The sequence below is a fragment of the Ylistrum balloti genome, unplaced genomic scaffold (genome assembly GCF_031769215.1).
Source record: "Ylistrum balloti isolate Yb309-2 unplaced genomic scaffold, AGI_CSIRO_Ybal_v1 Utg370100, whole genome shotgun sequence".
In the NCBI taxonomy this organism is placed as follows: domain Eukaryota; kingdom Metazoa; phylum Mollusca; class Bivalvia; order Pectinida; family Pectinidae; genus Ylistrum; species Ylistrum balloti.
Genome location: NW_026782127.1, coordinates 90,550 through 108,044, shown reverse-complemented (window position 1 = coordinate 108,044; position 17,495 = coordinate 90,550). Strand labels below are relative to the sequence as shown.

Here is a 17,495-nt window from a genome sequence, read left to right as displayed (position 1 = left end):
TCCAGATCTGGGGCGTTGACGGACGTTATTTGTCTGTTGATAGCGATTCCATAGCCTACTAATCACGCTCTGAGAAACATGAAGCTGTGCCGCCACATTTCGTTGAGTTTGACCAGCTTGAAGGAGTCCTATAGCTCGCGCGGCTTCCATATCATTTAAATGTCTTCGCATGATTAGTTTTTCAAGTTTTCGTTACAAATTGATTAAATGTTTCCAAATTCAACTTTTTTTAGCTTAGAAGTAACAGAATCAAAACCTGCAAGATTCCTCTGTAGTAATAGACCAGTCAGTTTTTCACACCACCATAGTTAACTAGAGCGGAACGGCAAGACCTTCAGATGCACGTGCTTTCACCTTTGACATGACTTTAGGTACATATTGGAGAAACTACGAGTGCAATTACCGGCAATACATGATTTGAATTTTTAAAGATATTATGGTCACAATTTATGATCCTTAACTTATTTTGTCCAGTATATATTTGATATTACACATGCAAATATTATAACTGGAGACATACATAGGAAAAAATGATCATTTTGTGGTTATAAATCTTAAATATGGTATTGTAAGCTTTGTATGTCATCCTTATATTGTTCATTTGTACTAACATGTAATTGAATATTAACAAGAAAAAAAAATATATTTCATCCACCCAAAAGGTAAATTTCTGGTTTTATTTTTATGAATTCAGGAAGTCAATTCGAGTTCCGATGGAGGCTATCTTATTGACCATACAGGAGAAGAGACGGGTCATCATTGAAACCTGGGAGGACCTCGTCAATCTACAGGTCTCTCAACACAGGGCAGCAGCTGGAACACCAGCAATGGGAGTCCATGCCAACATCATCCTCAAGGCCATGCATTGGAAGTATGTTACCATCAAAATGCTCAAGAAACCAGTCCCCATTTATAAGTCTTCTTTCATGTCAATATTGTTTCAATGCTTTCATCATGCCCTTTGTTTTCCTCCTCCTTCTCCTCTCCACCCCTACCCCCAACCCCACCCTACCAACCCCCCATCCCCACACCCACCCTACCCACCCCACATCATCACCACACTGCATTACAGCACCTTGTTGGAGATTCCATCATATTGCTCCATATTTTCAAAGATACCACATAGATTTGCAATCTTCAGATTTTAAATGGCTTTTCAGCAGGCATCTTCATCATCATTTTTGTAGCAGTTAAGTATGAAAAATCCAAAACGATCCATAGAGAACGTGAATGTCATGCTCCTCTGGATATTATCATTACATTTTAAATGGAATTTTTTTCCAGGAAGAAATGTTCAAAACACGAATGTTTAATTTTATACAGAAAAATGCACGGAAATCAGAATGTGCTTCCGTCCGGCGGCTCCACTGCTTCTTCAGGTTCACCACGTGGCCAAACACCGCATTATGATGAACCCCCGCCATATGTTGCAGAGAAAAAGGAAACAACTCCTACCAGGAAATTGCCAATCTGGCAGCAAGTGGCCAGTGAAAAATATCCCAAAACAGCCCCCAGTAAAAAGTCAGTAGACAGGAAGTAAATCACTTCTTTTGGAATATTTAGTGTGACTTAAGTTAAAGATCCATTCCGCTGTCTCTAGACATTTTTCATTAAATCTCTAGTGATTGACAGGCTAAATATTGAACATTCATGAATAGAGGGATTGTATGCAGTTGAAACACCAATATTTGTTCACTGATTTTTTTTTTATTTTTTAATTTCTCTGTAAATCTCAGCACTATATTTGGGATATTAGGATTGTAATGACATTATAAAAGTCTCACTTAATAATTAGGTCATCTGACTGAAGGGTCTGATGACCTATTGCGATCGCCTTTTGTCCGGCGGCGTCCGTTATAAACATTTTCAACTTCTTTTCAAGTTCCACGTGTCTCGTTGAGCTGAAACTTACCTGAAATGATCATAACATGATCCTAACTAAAATGTGTTAATTTCAGGTTGGTCCGAAATCCAACATGGCCGCCATGGCCACCATCTTGAAAACACATTTTCGACTTCTTATCAAGTTCAAAATTTGAAATCTTGTTTTTTTATGTCAGATGACCATTAAGGCCCATTGGTCTCTTGTTAAGGTTTGGTTTCTGAAGGATTTTTCTAATTCCTAATATTAATTTTGGATAGTTACTTAAGTGCTACTACCAGTTGGAGTATAGATAAAAGTGGTTAACATTATTTTTCTGATAAGAAATTAATCAGGTCTTACTTACTAATGGGAGGTTAAGCAACTATAGACTAAACAGTAATTCAGCATTGTTATTAAAATAAGGACTTTGGTATTTTTATCAACAAAGTGAATACAAAATTTGAATCTTTTTTCTGCAAGTTCAAGTTATTTAAAATTACAAGATAGACAATTTAAGTGTGTAATATTTTCTAATATATCATACCTGTACAATATCAGAATTCAATATAAATATTTTTGTGTTTGTTTTGAATCCCAGACTATACATTTTAAAATTATCTATTGTATCAACATTACAGAAAATGTGTTTCCCATACTTGAACTTTGTAAAAACCATTTGTGATGATTTTAGTGTAATACTTAGTTATAGCCGATGTAGCATGGTATTGTGAAGCATGAGGAAATGAACCGGGGTTAAAATACCATAATGGTATAAAATAATGGTATTTTGAAAAAAAAATTAGTGAAAACAGTTAATTAGTAAAGAAATAGTGAAATGCTTCACTTTACCATAGCCACAGTAAAGTGAAGCCCTATACCCCTAAATTTCCTAAAATTGAAAGGAACTGTTCTTCACTTTACTACCATGGGCTTCACTTTATCATACCGGTGTCTTTGCAGGGATGATATATTTGTTATTTCAGAGCACATTAAATTGACCGCAAAAATTTGGTATGCAGAAAAAATGGGCTTGTGTATTCAATTTTCTTCTTTTACACCCTAATTACATCAAAATTTTGCATGCATATAACTTGACTGTTTTATTGGAATATCATGAAAATTATGCAGTAAAGACTATGGGACTTCTATTTTGTCCTGTCGAGGGTTAACTTTGTACAGTTTGATTAAGTTTATCTTTGAAGGCAAAAACTTCTTACATAATTTAACACTTATCTTTGCAACAGAAAATGTGCCAACACGAAACATGTGGGAAACTTGGCCTATAATAACAGGAAAAAGCTGAATAAAGTTAGATCAACAGTACAGCAGGAGCTGGACGCCTCACTACAGAAAATTGAAAGGTCTGTATACAGTGGAATTATACAACTGATCATTTCCTAGTCATCTAGCTTTTTAGGTCATCTGACCAAAGGGTCTGATGACCTATTGCGATCGCCGTCGTATGTTATCAGTCGTAAACATTTTCAACTTCTTCTCAAGTTCTACATGTCTCATTGAGCTGAAACTTACCTGAAATGATCATGACATGATCCTGACCAAAGTTTGTTAATTTCGGGTTGGTCCGAAATCCAAAATGGCCGCCATCTTGAAAACACATTTTCGACTTCTTCTCAAGTTCAAAATTTGAAATCTTGTATCTTATGTCAGATGACCGATAAGGCCCATGGGCCTCATGTTCTGATTTAGCAATATCAACAGCTATACATACTGTAAAATGATTCATTGATTTTGTGGGTACTGTTAATCCATGAGTTCATATGTCCATGAACTGTTCAGATTTGAGTAAGCAGATTTATCCAACTACTCATATCCACGAAATCAAGTGTGCATGAGATGCTGTTTTCTTTTTTTTCAAAAACTGCAAAAAAATGAACCCTACCAAAATAATTGATTTTGCAGTATACAGATTTGATAAAACCAGAAGAAATTTGAAACATATTTATTTGCATAACGTACATGTATACTATATCTTTCCAGCAACTAAACCCCTGTCTGATTATAACTCCTCCAAAAAATAAACAATGGGGATTTCATCTGTGATAAGGCCATCCACGATGTATAATTTATAATGACTTATTGCACGATGAATTACAGAAATCTGAACAAGATGCAAGGTGCAAGACAACATCTTAAAAACTCGACTATCAACAAAGGAATGATGGAATGATATTATAATGAATAGAAGGCTTACAGGAAGCATTAGGGGTTTTATGATTTATTTTGTAAATATAGAGATCTAAGGGAGAAAATTTAATGTCACTTCATCATCAATTATAATTTTGAAATGAAATATAGCAAATTGTTTTATTTTCAAAATATATCTTGATACAATGAGAGGTGACATCATCACTTAGTGAGAAATACTATGTTTAATGTAATGAGGTCACTAACCTGTGTGATACTATGAGAGATGATCATCATCACTTAGTGAGAAATACTATGTTTAATGTAATGAGGTCAATAAGAGGTGACATCATCACTTAGTGAGAAATACTATGTTTAATGTAATGAGGTCACTAACCTGTGATACAATGAGAGGTGATCATCATCACTTAGTGAGAAATACTATGTTTAATGTAATGAGGTCACTAACCTGTGATACAATGAGAGGTGATCATCATCACTTAGTGAGAAATACTATGTTTAATGTAATGAGGTCACTAACCTGTGATACAATGAGAGGTGATCATCATCACTTAGTGAGAAATACTATGTTTAATGTAATGAGGTCACTAACCTGTGATACAATGAGAGGTGATCATCATCACTTAGTGAGAAATACTATGTTTAATGTAATGAGGTCACTAACCTTCGTCTCTTTCTTGGATAAAAAAACCCCAAAAATAAGATGTATTTAAAAGAAAAAAAAAATTCTATCTCTAGGTTCCCCCTTTCTATTTATAAAAACATCAAGTCACTGATTTTTATGTCGGTCTACAAAAGAGTGAAAATTTAAGTAAAGCATAAAAGGGTGTGAAATTTTTCTTGTAACGAGATAGTTGAACAATATGATAAACAGAAGTATGTAATGTATATGGGCACTCATCCTAGTCCCCTGGTTTTAGATTCCCTGAAAGGACATGAAAAGGTAAGGGTTAGCCCGACCATGTGGGTTTTCCCAAGGTTAACAGTTTCCTTCCATAGTAACACCACTCATGTGCTGCAATCCAGACCATCCAGCATGATTATAGTGTAAGTTGGTTAACTTTTTTTTTGTAATTGTTGTAAAATAAATAAAATTTATGTTCATTTATAGTTTTATTTCCTAATATGTTTTTACACAGGGAGAAAATGGTGTCCTTCAAGATGAAGTACCAAGTGTTTGAGGATCTGAGCCCACTCTTCCCAGAACATGTGATCAACATGCGGAGGGGCAAAACAAATATGGCCCGCAATGTAGATGTCCATCACGTGCCGCCTTCTAAGTGGTGAGTTTAATAACCATAGACCATGTCTACCAGCATAATTACATTAGGGGTTATTGGTTCTGTCATTTGTCTTGAGTGCATTTCTTCTATTCCTACATCCAGTTTGTACATTTCATGCACTTTTACCTGGGGCAACCAAACATTTTAAGAAGTAGGTCACTGTGACTTGTGACCTCAGTCATAATAACAAATGCATGCACAACTAACTAGGAGTAAAACTGAACATAAGGTTCAAGAGATCCCATCAGTTGCTCTTCACAAGTAGTGGTGACCGACTTCAAGAAAATCATGCTGTCAGATGACCATTTTTAGGCATCCGTGCGTTCAGGACTGATTTTAAACACGATCTTAAAATTCCAAGGACATCTGGTGTAAATTCTTGAAAAATTGTCAAATAAAATGTTTTTTGGAGGGGTAAGTCAGAATTCTGTCTCCTATTAATAGGGATTAATGCAGCATTTTCAAGTTTAGTTTAAGCAATATATAAAATTTTTGAAGGATTGTCTAAAAATAATATATACATATTGTAGGCTTTTTACCTCTGTTGTGAGCAAGCATAAATTGTTTTTACTAGAAATTTAGCCCAATATCTCACACAAGTCTTGCTATTGTATTTGAAATCTTTACAGAAAATAAACTTTGCCATATTTTTCTCTTTCACCCATATGTGAAATATTGTCTTTGCTGGTAAAATGTTTGAAACAAGCGATTCATTTCCTCCTGATAAAGGTATGATGAACTGAGAGAGAAGACTTACTCCATTACTGGTCAAAACGATCCTGAAATCAACAATATCCTTAACAAACTCAGTCAGTTTTCTACAATGGACACCAAGACAATTCATCATGCCAAGGTAATATAGACACTTGTAGTAACACCTAACATTGGGTTTCAGGATTCTTGTAGACTAACACCCAACACAACATTGGGTTTCAGGATTCTTGTAGACTAGCACCTAACACAACATTGGGTTTCAGGATTCTTGTAGACTAACACCTAACACAACATTGGGTTTCAGGTTTCTTGTAGACTAACACCTAACACAACATTGGGTTTCAGGATTCTTGTAGACTAACACCTAACACAACATTGGGTTTCAGGTTTCTTGTAGACTAACACCTAACACAACATTGGGTTTCAGGATTCTTGTAGACTAACACCTTACACAACATTGGGTTTCAGGTTTCTTATAGACTAACACCTAACACAACATAGAGTTTCAGGTTTCTTATAGACTAACACCTAACACATCATTGGGTTTCAGGATTCTTGTAGACTAACACCTAACACAACATAGAGTTTCAGGTTTCTTGTAGGCTAACACCTAACACAACATTTGGTTAACACCTAACACAACATTGGGTTTCAGGTTTCTTATAGACTAACACTTAACACAACATTTGGTTAACACCTAACACAACATTGGGTTTCAGGATTCTTGTAGACTAACACCTTACACAACATTGGGTTTCAGGTTTCTTATAGACTAACACCTAAAACAACATTGGGTTTCATGTTTCTTGTAGACTAACACCCAACACATCATTGGGTTTCAGGATTCTTGTAGACTAACACCTTACACAACATTGGGTTTCAGGATTCTTGTAGACTAACACCTAACACAACATAGAGTTTCAGGTTTCTTGTAGGCTAACACCTAACACAACATTGGATTTCAAGTTTCTTATAGACTAGCACCTAACACAACATTGGGTTTCAAGTTTCTTATAGACTAGCACCTAACACAACATTGGGTTTCAGGATTCTTGTAGACTAACACCTAACACAACATTGGGTTTCAGGTTTCTTATAGACTAACACCTAACACAACATTGGATTTCAAGTTTCTTATAGACTAGCACCTAACACAACATTGGGTTTCAGGATTCTTGTAGACTAACACCTAACACAACATTGGGTTTCAGGTTTCTTATAGACTAACACCTAACACAACATTGGATTTCAAGTTTCTTATAGACTAGCACCTAACACAACATTGGGTTTCAGGTTTCTTGTAGACTAACACCTAACACAACATTGGGTTTCAGGTTTCTTATAGACTAACACCTAACACAACATTGGGTTTCAGGTTTCCTATAGACTAACACCCAACACATCATTGGGTTTCAGGATTCTTGTAGACTAACACCTTACACAACATTGGGTTTCAGGATTCTTGTAGACTAACACCTAACACAACATTGGGTTTCAGGATTCTTGTAGACTAACACCTAACACAACATTGGGTTTCAGGATTCTTGTAGACTAGCACCTAACACAACATTGGGTTTCAGGATTCTTGTAGACTAACACCTAACACAACATTGGGTTTCAGGTTTCTTGTAGACTAACACCTAACACAACATTGGGTTTCAGGTTTCTTATAGACTAACACCTAACACAACATTGGGTTTCAGGTTTCCTATAGACTAACACCTAACACAACATTGGGTATCAGGTTTCTTATAGACTAACACTTAACACAACATTTGGTTAACACCTAACACAACATTGGGTTTCAGGTTTCTTATAGACTAACACTTAACACAACATTTGGTTAACACCTAACACAACATTGGGTTTCAGGATTCTTGTAGACTAACACCTAACACAACATTGGGTTTCAGGTTTCTTGTAGACTAACACCTAACACAACATTGGGTTTCAGGATTCTTGTAGACTAACACCTAACACAACATTGGGTTTCAAGTTTCTTGTAGACTAACACCTAACACAACATTGGGTTTCAGGATTCTTGTAGACTAGCACCTAACACAACATTGGGTTTCAGGATTCTTGTAGACTAACACCTAACACAACATTGGGTTTCAGGATTCTTGTAGGCTAACACCTAACACAACATTGGATTTCAAGTTTCTTATAGACTAGCACCTAACACAACATTGGGTTTCAAGTTTCTTATAGACTAGCACCTAACACAACATTGGGTTTCAGGTTTCTTATAGACTAACACTTAACACAACATTTGGTTAACACCTAACACAACATTGGGTTTCAGGTTTCTTATAGACTAACACTTAACACAACATTTGGTTAACACCTAACACAACATTGGGTTTCAGGTTTCTTGTAGACTAACACTTAACACATCATTAGGTATCAGGTTTCTTGTAGGCTAACACCTAACACAACATTGGGTTTCAGGATTCTTGTAGACTAACACCTAACACAACATAGAGTTTCAGGTTTCTTGTAGACTAACACCTAACACAACATTGGGTTTCAGGTTTCTTGTAGACTAACACCTAACACAACATTGGGTTTCAAGTTTCTTATAGACTAGCACCTAACACAACATTGGGTTTCAAGTTTCTTATAGACTAGCACCTAACACAACATTGGGTTTCAAGTTTCTTATAGACTAGCACCTAACACAACATTGGGTTTCAGGTTTCTTATAGACTAACACTTAACACAACATTTGGTTAACACCTAACACAACATTGGGTTTCAGGTTTCTTATAGACTAACACTTAACACAACATTTGGTTAACACCTAACACAACATTGGGTTTCAGGTTTCTTATAGACTAACACTTAACACAACATTTGGTTAACACCTAACACAACATTGGATTTCAGGATTCTTGTAGACTAACACCTTACACAACATTGGGTTTCAGGTTTCTTATAGACTAACACCCAACACAACATTGGGTTTCAGGTTTCTTATAGACTAACACCTAAAACAACATTGGGTTTCAGGATTCTTGTAGACTAACACCTAACACAACATAGAGTTTCAGGTTTCTTGTAGGCTAACACCTAACACAACATTTGGTTAACACCTAACACAACATTGGGTTTCAGGTTTCTTATAGACTAACACTTAACACAACATTTGGTTAACACCTAACACAACATTGGGTTTCAGGATTCTTGTAGACTAACACCTTACACAACATTGGGTTTCAGGTTTCTTATAGACTAACACCTAAAACAACATTGGGTTTCATGTTTCTTGTAGACTAACACCCAACACATCATTGGGTTTCAGGATTCTTGTAGACTAACACCTTACACAACATTGGGTTTCAGGATTCTTGTAGACTAACACCTAACACAACATTGGGTTTCAGGATTCTTGTAGACTAACACCTAACACAACATTGGGTTTCAAGTTTCTTATAGACTAGCACCTAACACAACATTGGGTTTCAAGTTTCTTATAGACTAGCACCTAACACAACATTGGGTTTCAAGTTTCTTATAGACTAGCACCTAACACAACATTGGGTTTCAGGATTCTTGTAGACTAACACCTAACACAACATTGGGTTTCAGGTTTCTTATAGACTAACACCTAACACAACATTGGATTTCAAGTTTCTTATAGACTAGCACCTAACACAACATTGGGTTTCAGGATTCTTGTAGACTAACACCTAACACAACATTGGGTTTCAGGTTTCTTATAGACTAACACCTAACACAACATTGGGTTTCAGGTTTCTTATAGACTAACACCTAACACAACATTGGGTTTCAGGTTTCTTATAGACTTACACCTAACACAACATTGGGTTTCAGGTTTCCTATAGACTAACACCCAACACATCATTGGGTTTCAGGATTCATGTAGACTAACACCTTACACAACATTGGGTTTCAGGATTCTTGTAGACTAACACCTAACACAACATTGGATTTCAAGTTTCTTATAGACTAGCACCTAACACAACATTGGGTTTCAAGTTTCTTATAGACTAGCACCTAACACAACATTGGGTTTCAGGATTCTTGTAGACTAACACCTAACACAACATTAGGTATCAGGTTTCTTGTAGACTAACACCTTACACAACATTGGGTTTCAGGTTTCTTATAGACTAACACCTAACACAACATTGGGTTTCAGGATTCTTGTAGACTAACACCTAACACAACATTGGGTTTCAGGTTTCTTATAGACTAACACCTAACACAACATTGGGTTTCAGGTTTCCTATAGACTAACACCCAACACAACATTGGGTTTCAGGTTTCTTGTAGACTAACACCTAACACAACATAGGGTTTCAGGTTTCTTATAGACTAACAACTTACACAACATTGGGTTTCAAGTTTCTTATAGACTAGCACCTAACACAACATTGGGTTTCAGGATTCTTGTATACTAACACCTAACACAACATTGGGTTTCAGGGTTCTTATAGACTAGCACCTAACACAACATTTGGTTTCAGGTTTCTTGTAGACTAACACCTAACACATCATTGGGTTTAAGGGTTCTTGTAGACTAACACCTAACACAACACAACATTGGGTTTCAGGTTTCTTATAGACTAACACCTAACACAACATAGAGTTTCAGGTTTCCTGTAGACTAACACCTAACACATCATTGGGTTTCAGGTTTCTTATAGACTAACACCTAACACATCATTGGGTTTCAGGTTTCTTGTAGACTAACACCCAACACATCATTGGGTTTCAGGATTCTTGTAGACTAACACCTAACACAACATTGGGTTTCAGGATTCTTGTAGACTAACACCTAACACAACATTGGGTTTCAGGTTTCTTGTAGACTAACACCTAAAACAACATTGGGTTTCAGGATTCTTGTAGACTAACACCTAAAACAACATTGGGTTTCAGGATTCTTGTAGACTAACACCTAACACAACATTGGGTTAACACCTAACACAACATTGGGTTTCAGGTTTCTTGTAGACTAACACCTAACACAACATTGGGTTTCAGGTTTCTTGTAGACTAACACCTAACACAACATTGGGTTTCAGGATTCTTGTAGACTAACACCTAACACAACATTGGGTTTCAGGATTCTTGTAGACTAACACCTAACACAACATTGGGTTTCAGGTTTCTTGTAGACTAACACCTAAAACAACATTGGGTTTCAGGATTCTTGTAGACTAACACCTAACACATCATTGGGTTTCAGGTTTCTTGTAGACTAACACCTAAAACAACATTGGGTTTCAGGATTCTTGTAGACTAACACCTTACACAACATTGGGTTTCAGGATTCTTGTAGGCTAACACCTAACACAACATTGGGTTTCAGGATTCTTGTAGGCTAACACCTAACACAACATTGGGTTTCAGGATTCTTGTAGACTAACACCTAACACAACATAGAGTTTCAGGTTTCTTGTAGGCTAACACCTAACACAACATTGGGTTTCAGGATTCTTGTAGACTAACACCTAACACAACATAGAGTTTCAGGTTTCTTGTAGGCTAACACCTAACACAACATTGGGTTAACACCTAACACAACATTAGGTTTCAGGTTTCTTATAGACTAACACCTAACACAACATTGGGTTTCAGGTTTCTTATAGACTAACACCTAACACAACATAGAGTTTCAGGTTTCTTGTAGGCGAACACCTAACACAACATTGGGTTAACACCTAACACAACATTAGGTTTCAGGTTTCTTATAGACTAACACCTAACACAACATTGGGTTTCAGGTTTCCTATAGACTAACACCCAACACAACATTGGGTTTCAGGTTTCTTGTAGACTAACACCTAACACAACATAGGGTTTCAGGTTTCTTATAGACTAACAACTTACACAACATTGGGTTTCAAGTTTCTTATAGACTAGCACCTAACACAACATTGGGTTTCAGGATTCTTGTATACTAACACCTAACACAACATTGGGTTTCAGGGTTCTTATAGACTAGCACCTAACACAACATTTGGTTTCAGGTTTCTTGTAGACTAACACCTAACACATCATTGGGTTTAAGGGTTCTTGTAGACTAACACCTAACACAACATTGGGTTTCAGGTTTCTTATAGACTAACACCTAACACAACATAGAGTTTCAGGTTTCCTGTAGACTAACACCTAACACATCATTGGGTTTCAGGTTTCTTATAGACTAACACCTAACACATCATTGGGTTTCAGGTTTCTTGTAGACTAACACCCAACACATCATTGGGTTTCAGGATTCTTGTAGACTAACACCTAACACAACATTGGGTTTCAGGATTCTTGTAGACTAACACCTAACACAACATTGGGTTTCAGGTTTCTTGTAGACTAACACCTAAAACAACATTGGGTTTCAGGATTCTTGTAGACTAACACCTAACACAACATTGGGTTTCAGGTTTCTTGTAGACTAACACCTAACACAACATAGGGTTTCAGGTTTCTTATAGACTAACAACTTACACAACATTGGGTTTCAAGTTTCTTATAGACTAGCACCTAACACAACATTGGGTTTCAGGATTCTTGTATACTAACACCTAACACAACATTGGGTTTCAGGGTTCTTATAGACTAGCACCTAACACAACATTTGGTTTCAGGTTTCTTGTAGACTAACACCTAACACATCATTGGGTTTAAGGGTTCTTGTAGACTAACACCTAACACAACATTGGGTTTCAGGTTTCTTATAGACTAACACCTAACACAACATAGAGTTTCAGGTTTCCTGTAGACTAACACCTAACACATCATTGGGTTTCAGGTTTCTTATAGACTAACACCTAACACATCATTGGGTTTCAGGTTTCTTGTAGACTAACACCCAACACATCATTGGGTTTCAGGATTCTTGTAGACTAACACCTAACACAACATTGGGTTTCAGGATTCTTGTAGACTAACACCTAACACAACATTGGGTTTCAGGTTTCTTGTAGACTAACACCTAAAACAACATTGGGTTTCAGGATTCTTGTAGACTAACACCTAAAACAACATTGGGTTTCAGGATTCTTGTAGACTAACACCTAACACAACATTGGGTTAACACCTAACACAACATTGGGTTTCAGGTTTCTTGTAGACTAACACCTAACACAACATTGGGTTTCAGGTTTCTTGTAGACTAACACCTAACACAACATTGGGTTTCAGGATTCTTGTAGACTAACACCTAACACAACATTGGGTTTCAGGATTCTTGTAGACTAACACCTAACACAACATTGGGTTTCAGGTTTCTTGTAGACTAACACCTAAAACAACATTGGGTTTCAGGATTCTTGTAGACTAACACCTAACACATCATTGGGTTTCAGGTTTCTTGTAGACTAACACCTAAAACAACATTGGGTTTCAGGATTCTTGTAGACTAACACCTTACACAACATTGGGTTTCAGGATTCTTGTAGGCTAACACCTAACACAACATTGGGTTTCAGGATTCTTGTAGGCTAACACCTAACACAACATTGGGTTTCAGGATTCTTGTAGACTAACACCTAACACAACATAGAGTTTCAGGTTTCTTGTAGGCTAACACCTAACACAACATTGGGTTTCAGGATTCTTGTAGACTAACACCTAACACAACATAGAGTTTCAGGTTTCTTGTAGGCTAACACCTAACACAACATTGGGTTAACACCTAACACAACATTAGGTTTCAGGTTTCTTATAGACTAACACCTAACACAACATTGGGTTTCAGGTTTCTTATAGACTAACACCTAACACAACATAGAGTTTCAGGTTTCTTGTAGGCGAACACCTAACACAACATTGGGTTAACACCTAACACAACATTAGGTTTCAGGTTTCTTATAGACTAACACCTAACACAACATTGGGTTTCAGGTTTCTTATAGACTAACACCTAACACAACATTGGGTTTCAGGTTTTCTTTCTGAAAAAAACTTACATAGACTTACTCCAAACACAATGATAAGTTTTGGGTTTTTTGTTGACTTACAACCTCAGGTGACGAATGAGAATCCGAAGTGTGTTTAAATGATTGCTATGTTGGGTCCGTGTGTTATTCAAATGCAGCTGATAAATGGACCTGTCTGTGCTGTAGTGGTTGTAGTCTTAAGTAGGACACTCTACTCCAGTTGCTCTTGATAGCATGCGACAGGCCTCCCATTATTTTTGGCTCACCTGAGCTGAAGGACCATATCACAGAGTCCTGAATATTGGTCAACTTTTCTTACAATTATGAATCATGCTACTTGTTGTGAACGTTCTGGTGAATTTGACCAAATTTGGTCTTAAACATCCAATGTAAAAGGGGGAACAATTTTGTATAAATGTTATGTCTCTGCACCAAGAAGCCTAGGGGTCAGGGTCCAAAATGGGAAATTTAGAAATTTCTTTTAAATCCTTTTTGACTATCACTAAATAGAAATGATTAGATTTTGTTAAAATTTGGTCAGAAGCATCCTAGGAAGAAAGAGAACCAATTTTGTATAAATTGGCCACCTGGGGCCAAATAGGCGAAATAAATTAATAGCCTTGAAATCCTTCTGATGTATAGAAGGTATTTTGACCTGTTTTGGTCTGAAGCATCTTAAGGAGAAGTTGACTCATATTTTACAAGGGTTGGTCTGAACCTGCATCCAGAAGAGTAGAGCCAAGAAAAGGTTTAAAGTCCTTCTGTTTGGTTGAAGGTTTTTTTTACCAAATCTAGTCAGAAGCATTCTAGGATGGTAGGACTTCCCTGGGGACAGAGTAGTGGCACCAAAAAGAGAAAATAGATATATAACTTTGAAATACATTTTCTTCAGTTTAGATGAAGCCATTTCAGCCAAATAAACCAGGTGAAAAATTGAGGCTTTATGGGCCTCTTTTTCAGAGAAGCAGTCACCAGCTATGGCAAGGAGACCCTATACCTCAACAAGAACTTTGCTGTTTATGAAAAAGGAAACAAACAAACCTTAAGCAGTTGTTTGCTTTTCGTTTCTTTTTATTGATTATTAAAAAGAATTTCATTCATTTTGAGCAATACTTGAGATATTTGAGCAAGGGTTATTTAAATTGCTTACAATTGTCAGGTTAATATTTCATTTTTCTGTCTCCTCTTTCAGGCCAAGCTCTGTTTACTTGTGATGTCCCTGCCAGCCTACTCCATCTTAAAAATCTGTATGCAGAAGGCTATCAAGGTACCAGTATATTGTTAACCCTGTGTAACAATGCTAGAGCCTGATTGTTGCAGTGATGTCAGATTTAAAAGTTGTGAATAATACATTGTAACATTTATCTCTGAAGCTATTTTTAGATTAAGTGGATCACAGTGATAGATTTATTTTTCATCTGTGGTGGTACTTATCCTGCAATAAGGCCAACAGACAAACTATTATGCAAAGACAAGAGTTGGGCTTATTATAGGGACCCAAGGGGTCAACCTACAGCCTGCAAACCTTCAAAGGGGAAGCAGAAATAAGCAGTTCGTATTCCTGAATCATGACAGGATTGAAGTAGTTACACAATTATAAATCATTTAAGTTCTTGTTGTTACTGGTCTCTTTGTTCTTTGATTTATCTAAGACCAGGCTACAAGTTTTCTGTGTGATTTAAAATCTAACTGTAAATATTCTTTGATTTATCTAAGACCAGGCTACAAGTGGTCTTAGATTTATCCAAGACCAGGCTGCAAGTTTTCTGTGTGATTTAAGATCTAACTGTAAATATTCTTTGATTTATCTAAGACCAGGCTACAAGTGGTCTTAGATTTATCCAAGACCAGGCTACAAGTTTTCTGTGTGATTTAAGATCTAACTGTAAATATTCTTTGATTTATCTAAGACCAGGCTACAAGTGTTGTTTGATTTAAGAGCTGGCTGGTGGTGTTTCTTTTATCTATCCAAGAGCTGTTGTATGACAAATATATAAATAATCTATTTCTTTATCATTAGTATGTACTGGAAACAATCCTGTTGGGAGATCTCAGCATGCTGGTAGACTGGCTGAGTCACAGAAAGTTCCCTATGGTACTGGATCTCAGCATTGAATCAACACCAGAGAGGGGTGAGAAGGACAAAGGAAACCAAGAAAACACAGACAACCAAGAAAATGCAGAAAACACAGACAACGCAGACAACCAAGAAACCACAGACAACCAAGAAAACACTGACACAGAAAAAGGCCAATAACATTTAAATGATATTTGTTTTGTTTCTTGATCTTGGCACTAAATGGCATCAGAGAGGATCCAAGAAGGGCAAGAAAACACAGAGAAAGGAAATAATGTTAAAATGTTTGTTTGGCTGCTTGTTCCTACCTGTGAATTCCCATTGGAAAAGTCCAAGGAGGGCAAGAAAACACAGAGAAAGGAAATAATGTTAAAATGTTTGTTTGGCTACTTGTTCCTACCTGTGAATTCCCATTGGAAAAGTCCAAGGAGGGCAAGAAAATACAATTAATGAGAAAAAGCAATAAATTTTTTAATGGCTCAGCTAATGTTTTGTTGACAGTGATAGCAAAATTTTCTTACCTATTATTTACTTCATTAAGTATGGCAGGATCTCTTTTTAATTCTCTGGCATTTTAAAAATGAATCTGGGAAATTACAATTGAAGAATATAACAACCATCAAAATTTTACAAAGATTTCATTTTTATAACCATTTAAAATTCACAATCTGTGGAGTGAGAGTGACATCAGTACAGAACAAGAGTTTAAAAATTTTTTTTTCAGCAAGAAGCCCTGGGGGTCATCACATTCAAATCACATGTATTCAAAGTCAGAGGTGGGCTTATTATAGGACCCCAGAGGCCAAGGCATTACTTCTTACTCAAAGTCAGAGGTGGGCTTATTATAGGACCCCAGAGGCCAAGGCATTACTTCTTACTCAAAGTCAAGGGATGGGCTTATTACAGGTCCAAGAAGCTAACACATTACTTATTTCTCAAAGTCAGGTGGTGGGCTTATTACAGGACCCCAGGGGGCTAACACCTCACATTACTCATAGTTAGGGGATGATTATTCCAGGACCCCTGTGATCAAACACATTACTTATTTCTCAAAGTCAGGTGGTGGGCTTATTACAGGACCCCAGGGGGCTAATACCTCACATTACTCATAGTTAGGGGATGATTATTCCAGGACCCCTGTGATCAAACACATTACTTATTTCTCAAAGTCAGGTGGTGGGCTTATTACAGGACCTCAGGGGGGCAACAAATTACTTACAACTCAAAGTCAGGTGGTGGACTTATCCATGTAAAGTTTTTAAATTAATAAGTTTGCAGTTTTACTAAACAACAGTTTATTTGAGTGGGCTTATTACCAGGCATGGGTTTATAGTATAGTTCATTTTTAATTGATTTGAATATTTCCCTTATTTCGGACAAAATCTCTGAAGGTTGAATCAAGCAGAAAGATCCATGGTGTCTCACAAAATATTTTTCAATCAGTGAACATATTTGTTTCCTTTGTATACCTTAGTAGTTAT

General features: G+C 36.6%; 1 protein-coding gene across 1 annotated transcript in view; it reads left to right on the top strand.

Moving 5' to 3' along the window:
- Nucleotides 1–16,194, top strand: part of LOC132550001 (uncharacterized) — a 32,669-nt gene extending 16,475 nt beyond the window's left edge. Inside the window, exons 9-15 of the mRNA XM_060213995.1 lie at nt 695–871; nt 1,324–1,521; nt 3,109–3,225; nt 5,170–5,313; nt 6,043–6,166; nt 15,130–15,204; nt 15,958–16,194. Of these exons, the coding sequence (XP_060069978.1) occupies nt 695–871; nt 1,324–1,521; nt 3,109–3,225; nt 5,170–5,313; nt 6,043–6,166; nt 15,130–15,204; nt 15,958–16,194 (1,072 nt within the window). The remainder of the gene's footprint in view (nt 1–694; nt 872–1,323; nt 1,522–3,108; nt 3,226–5,169; nt 5,314–6,042; nt 6,167–15,129; nt 15,205–15,957) is intronic.
- The last annotated feature ends 1,301 nt before the right edge of the window (nt 16,195–17,495 follow it).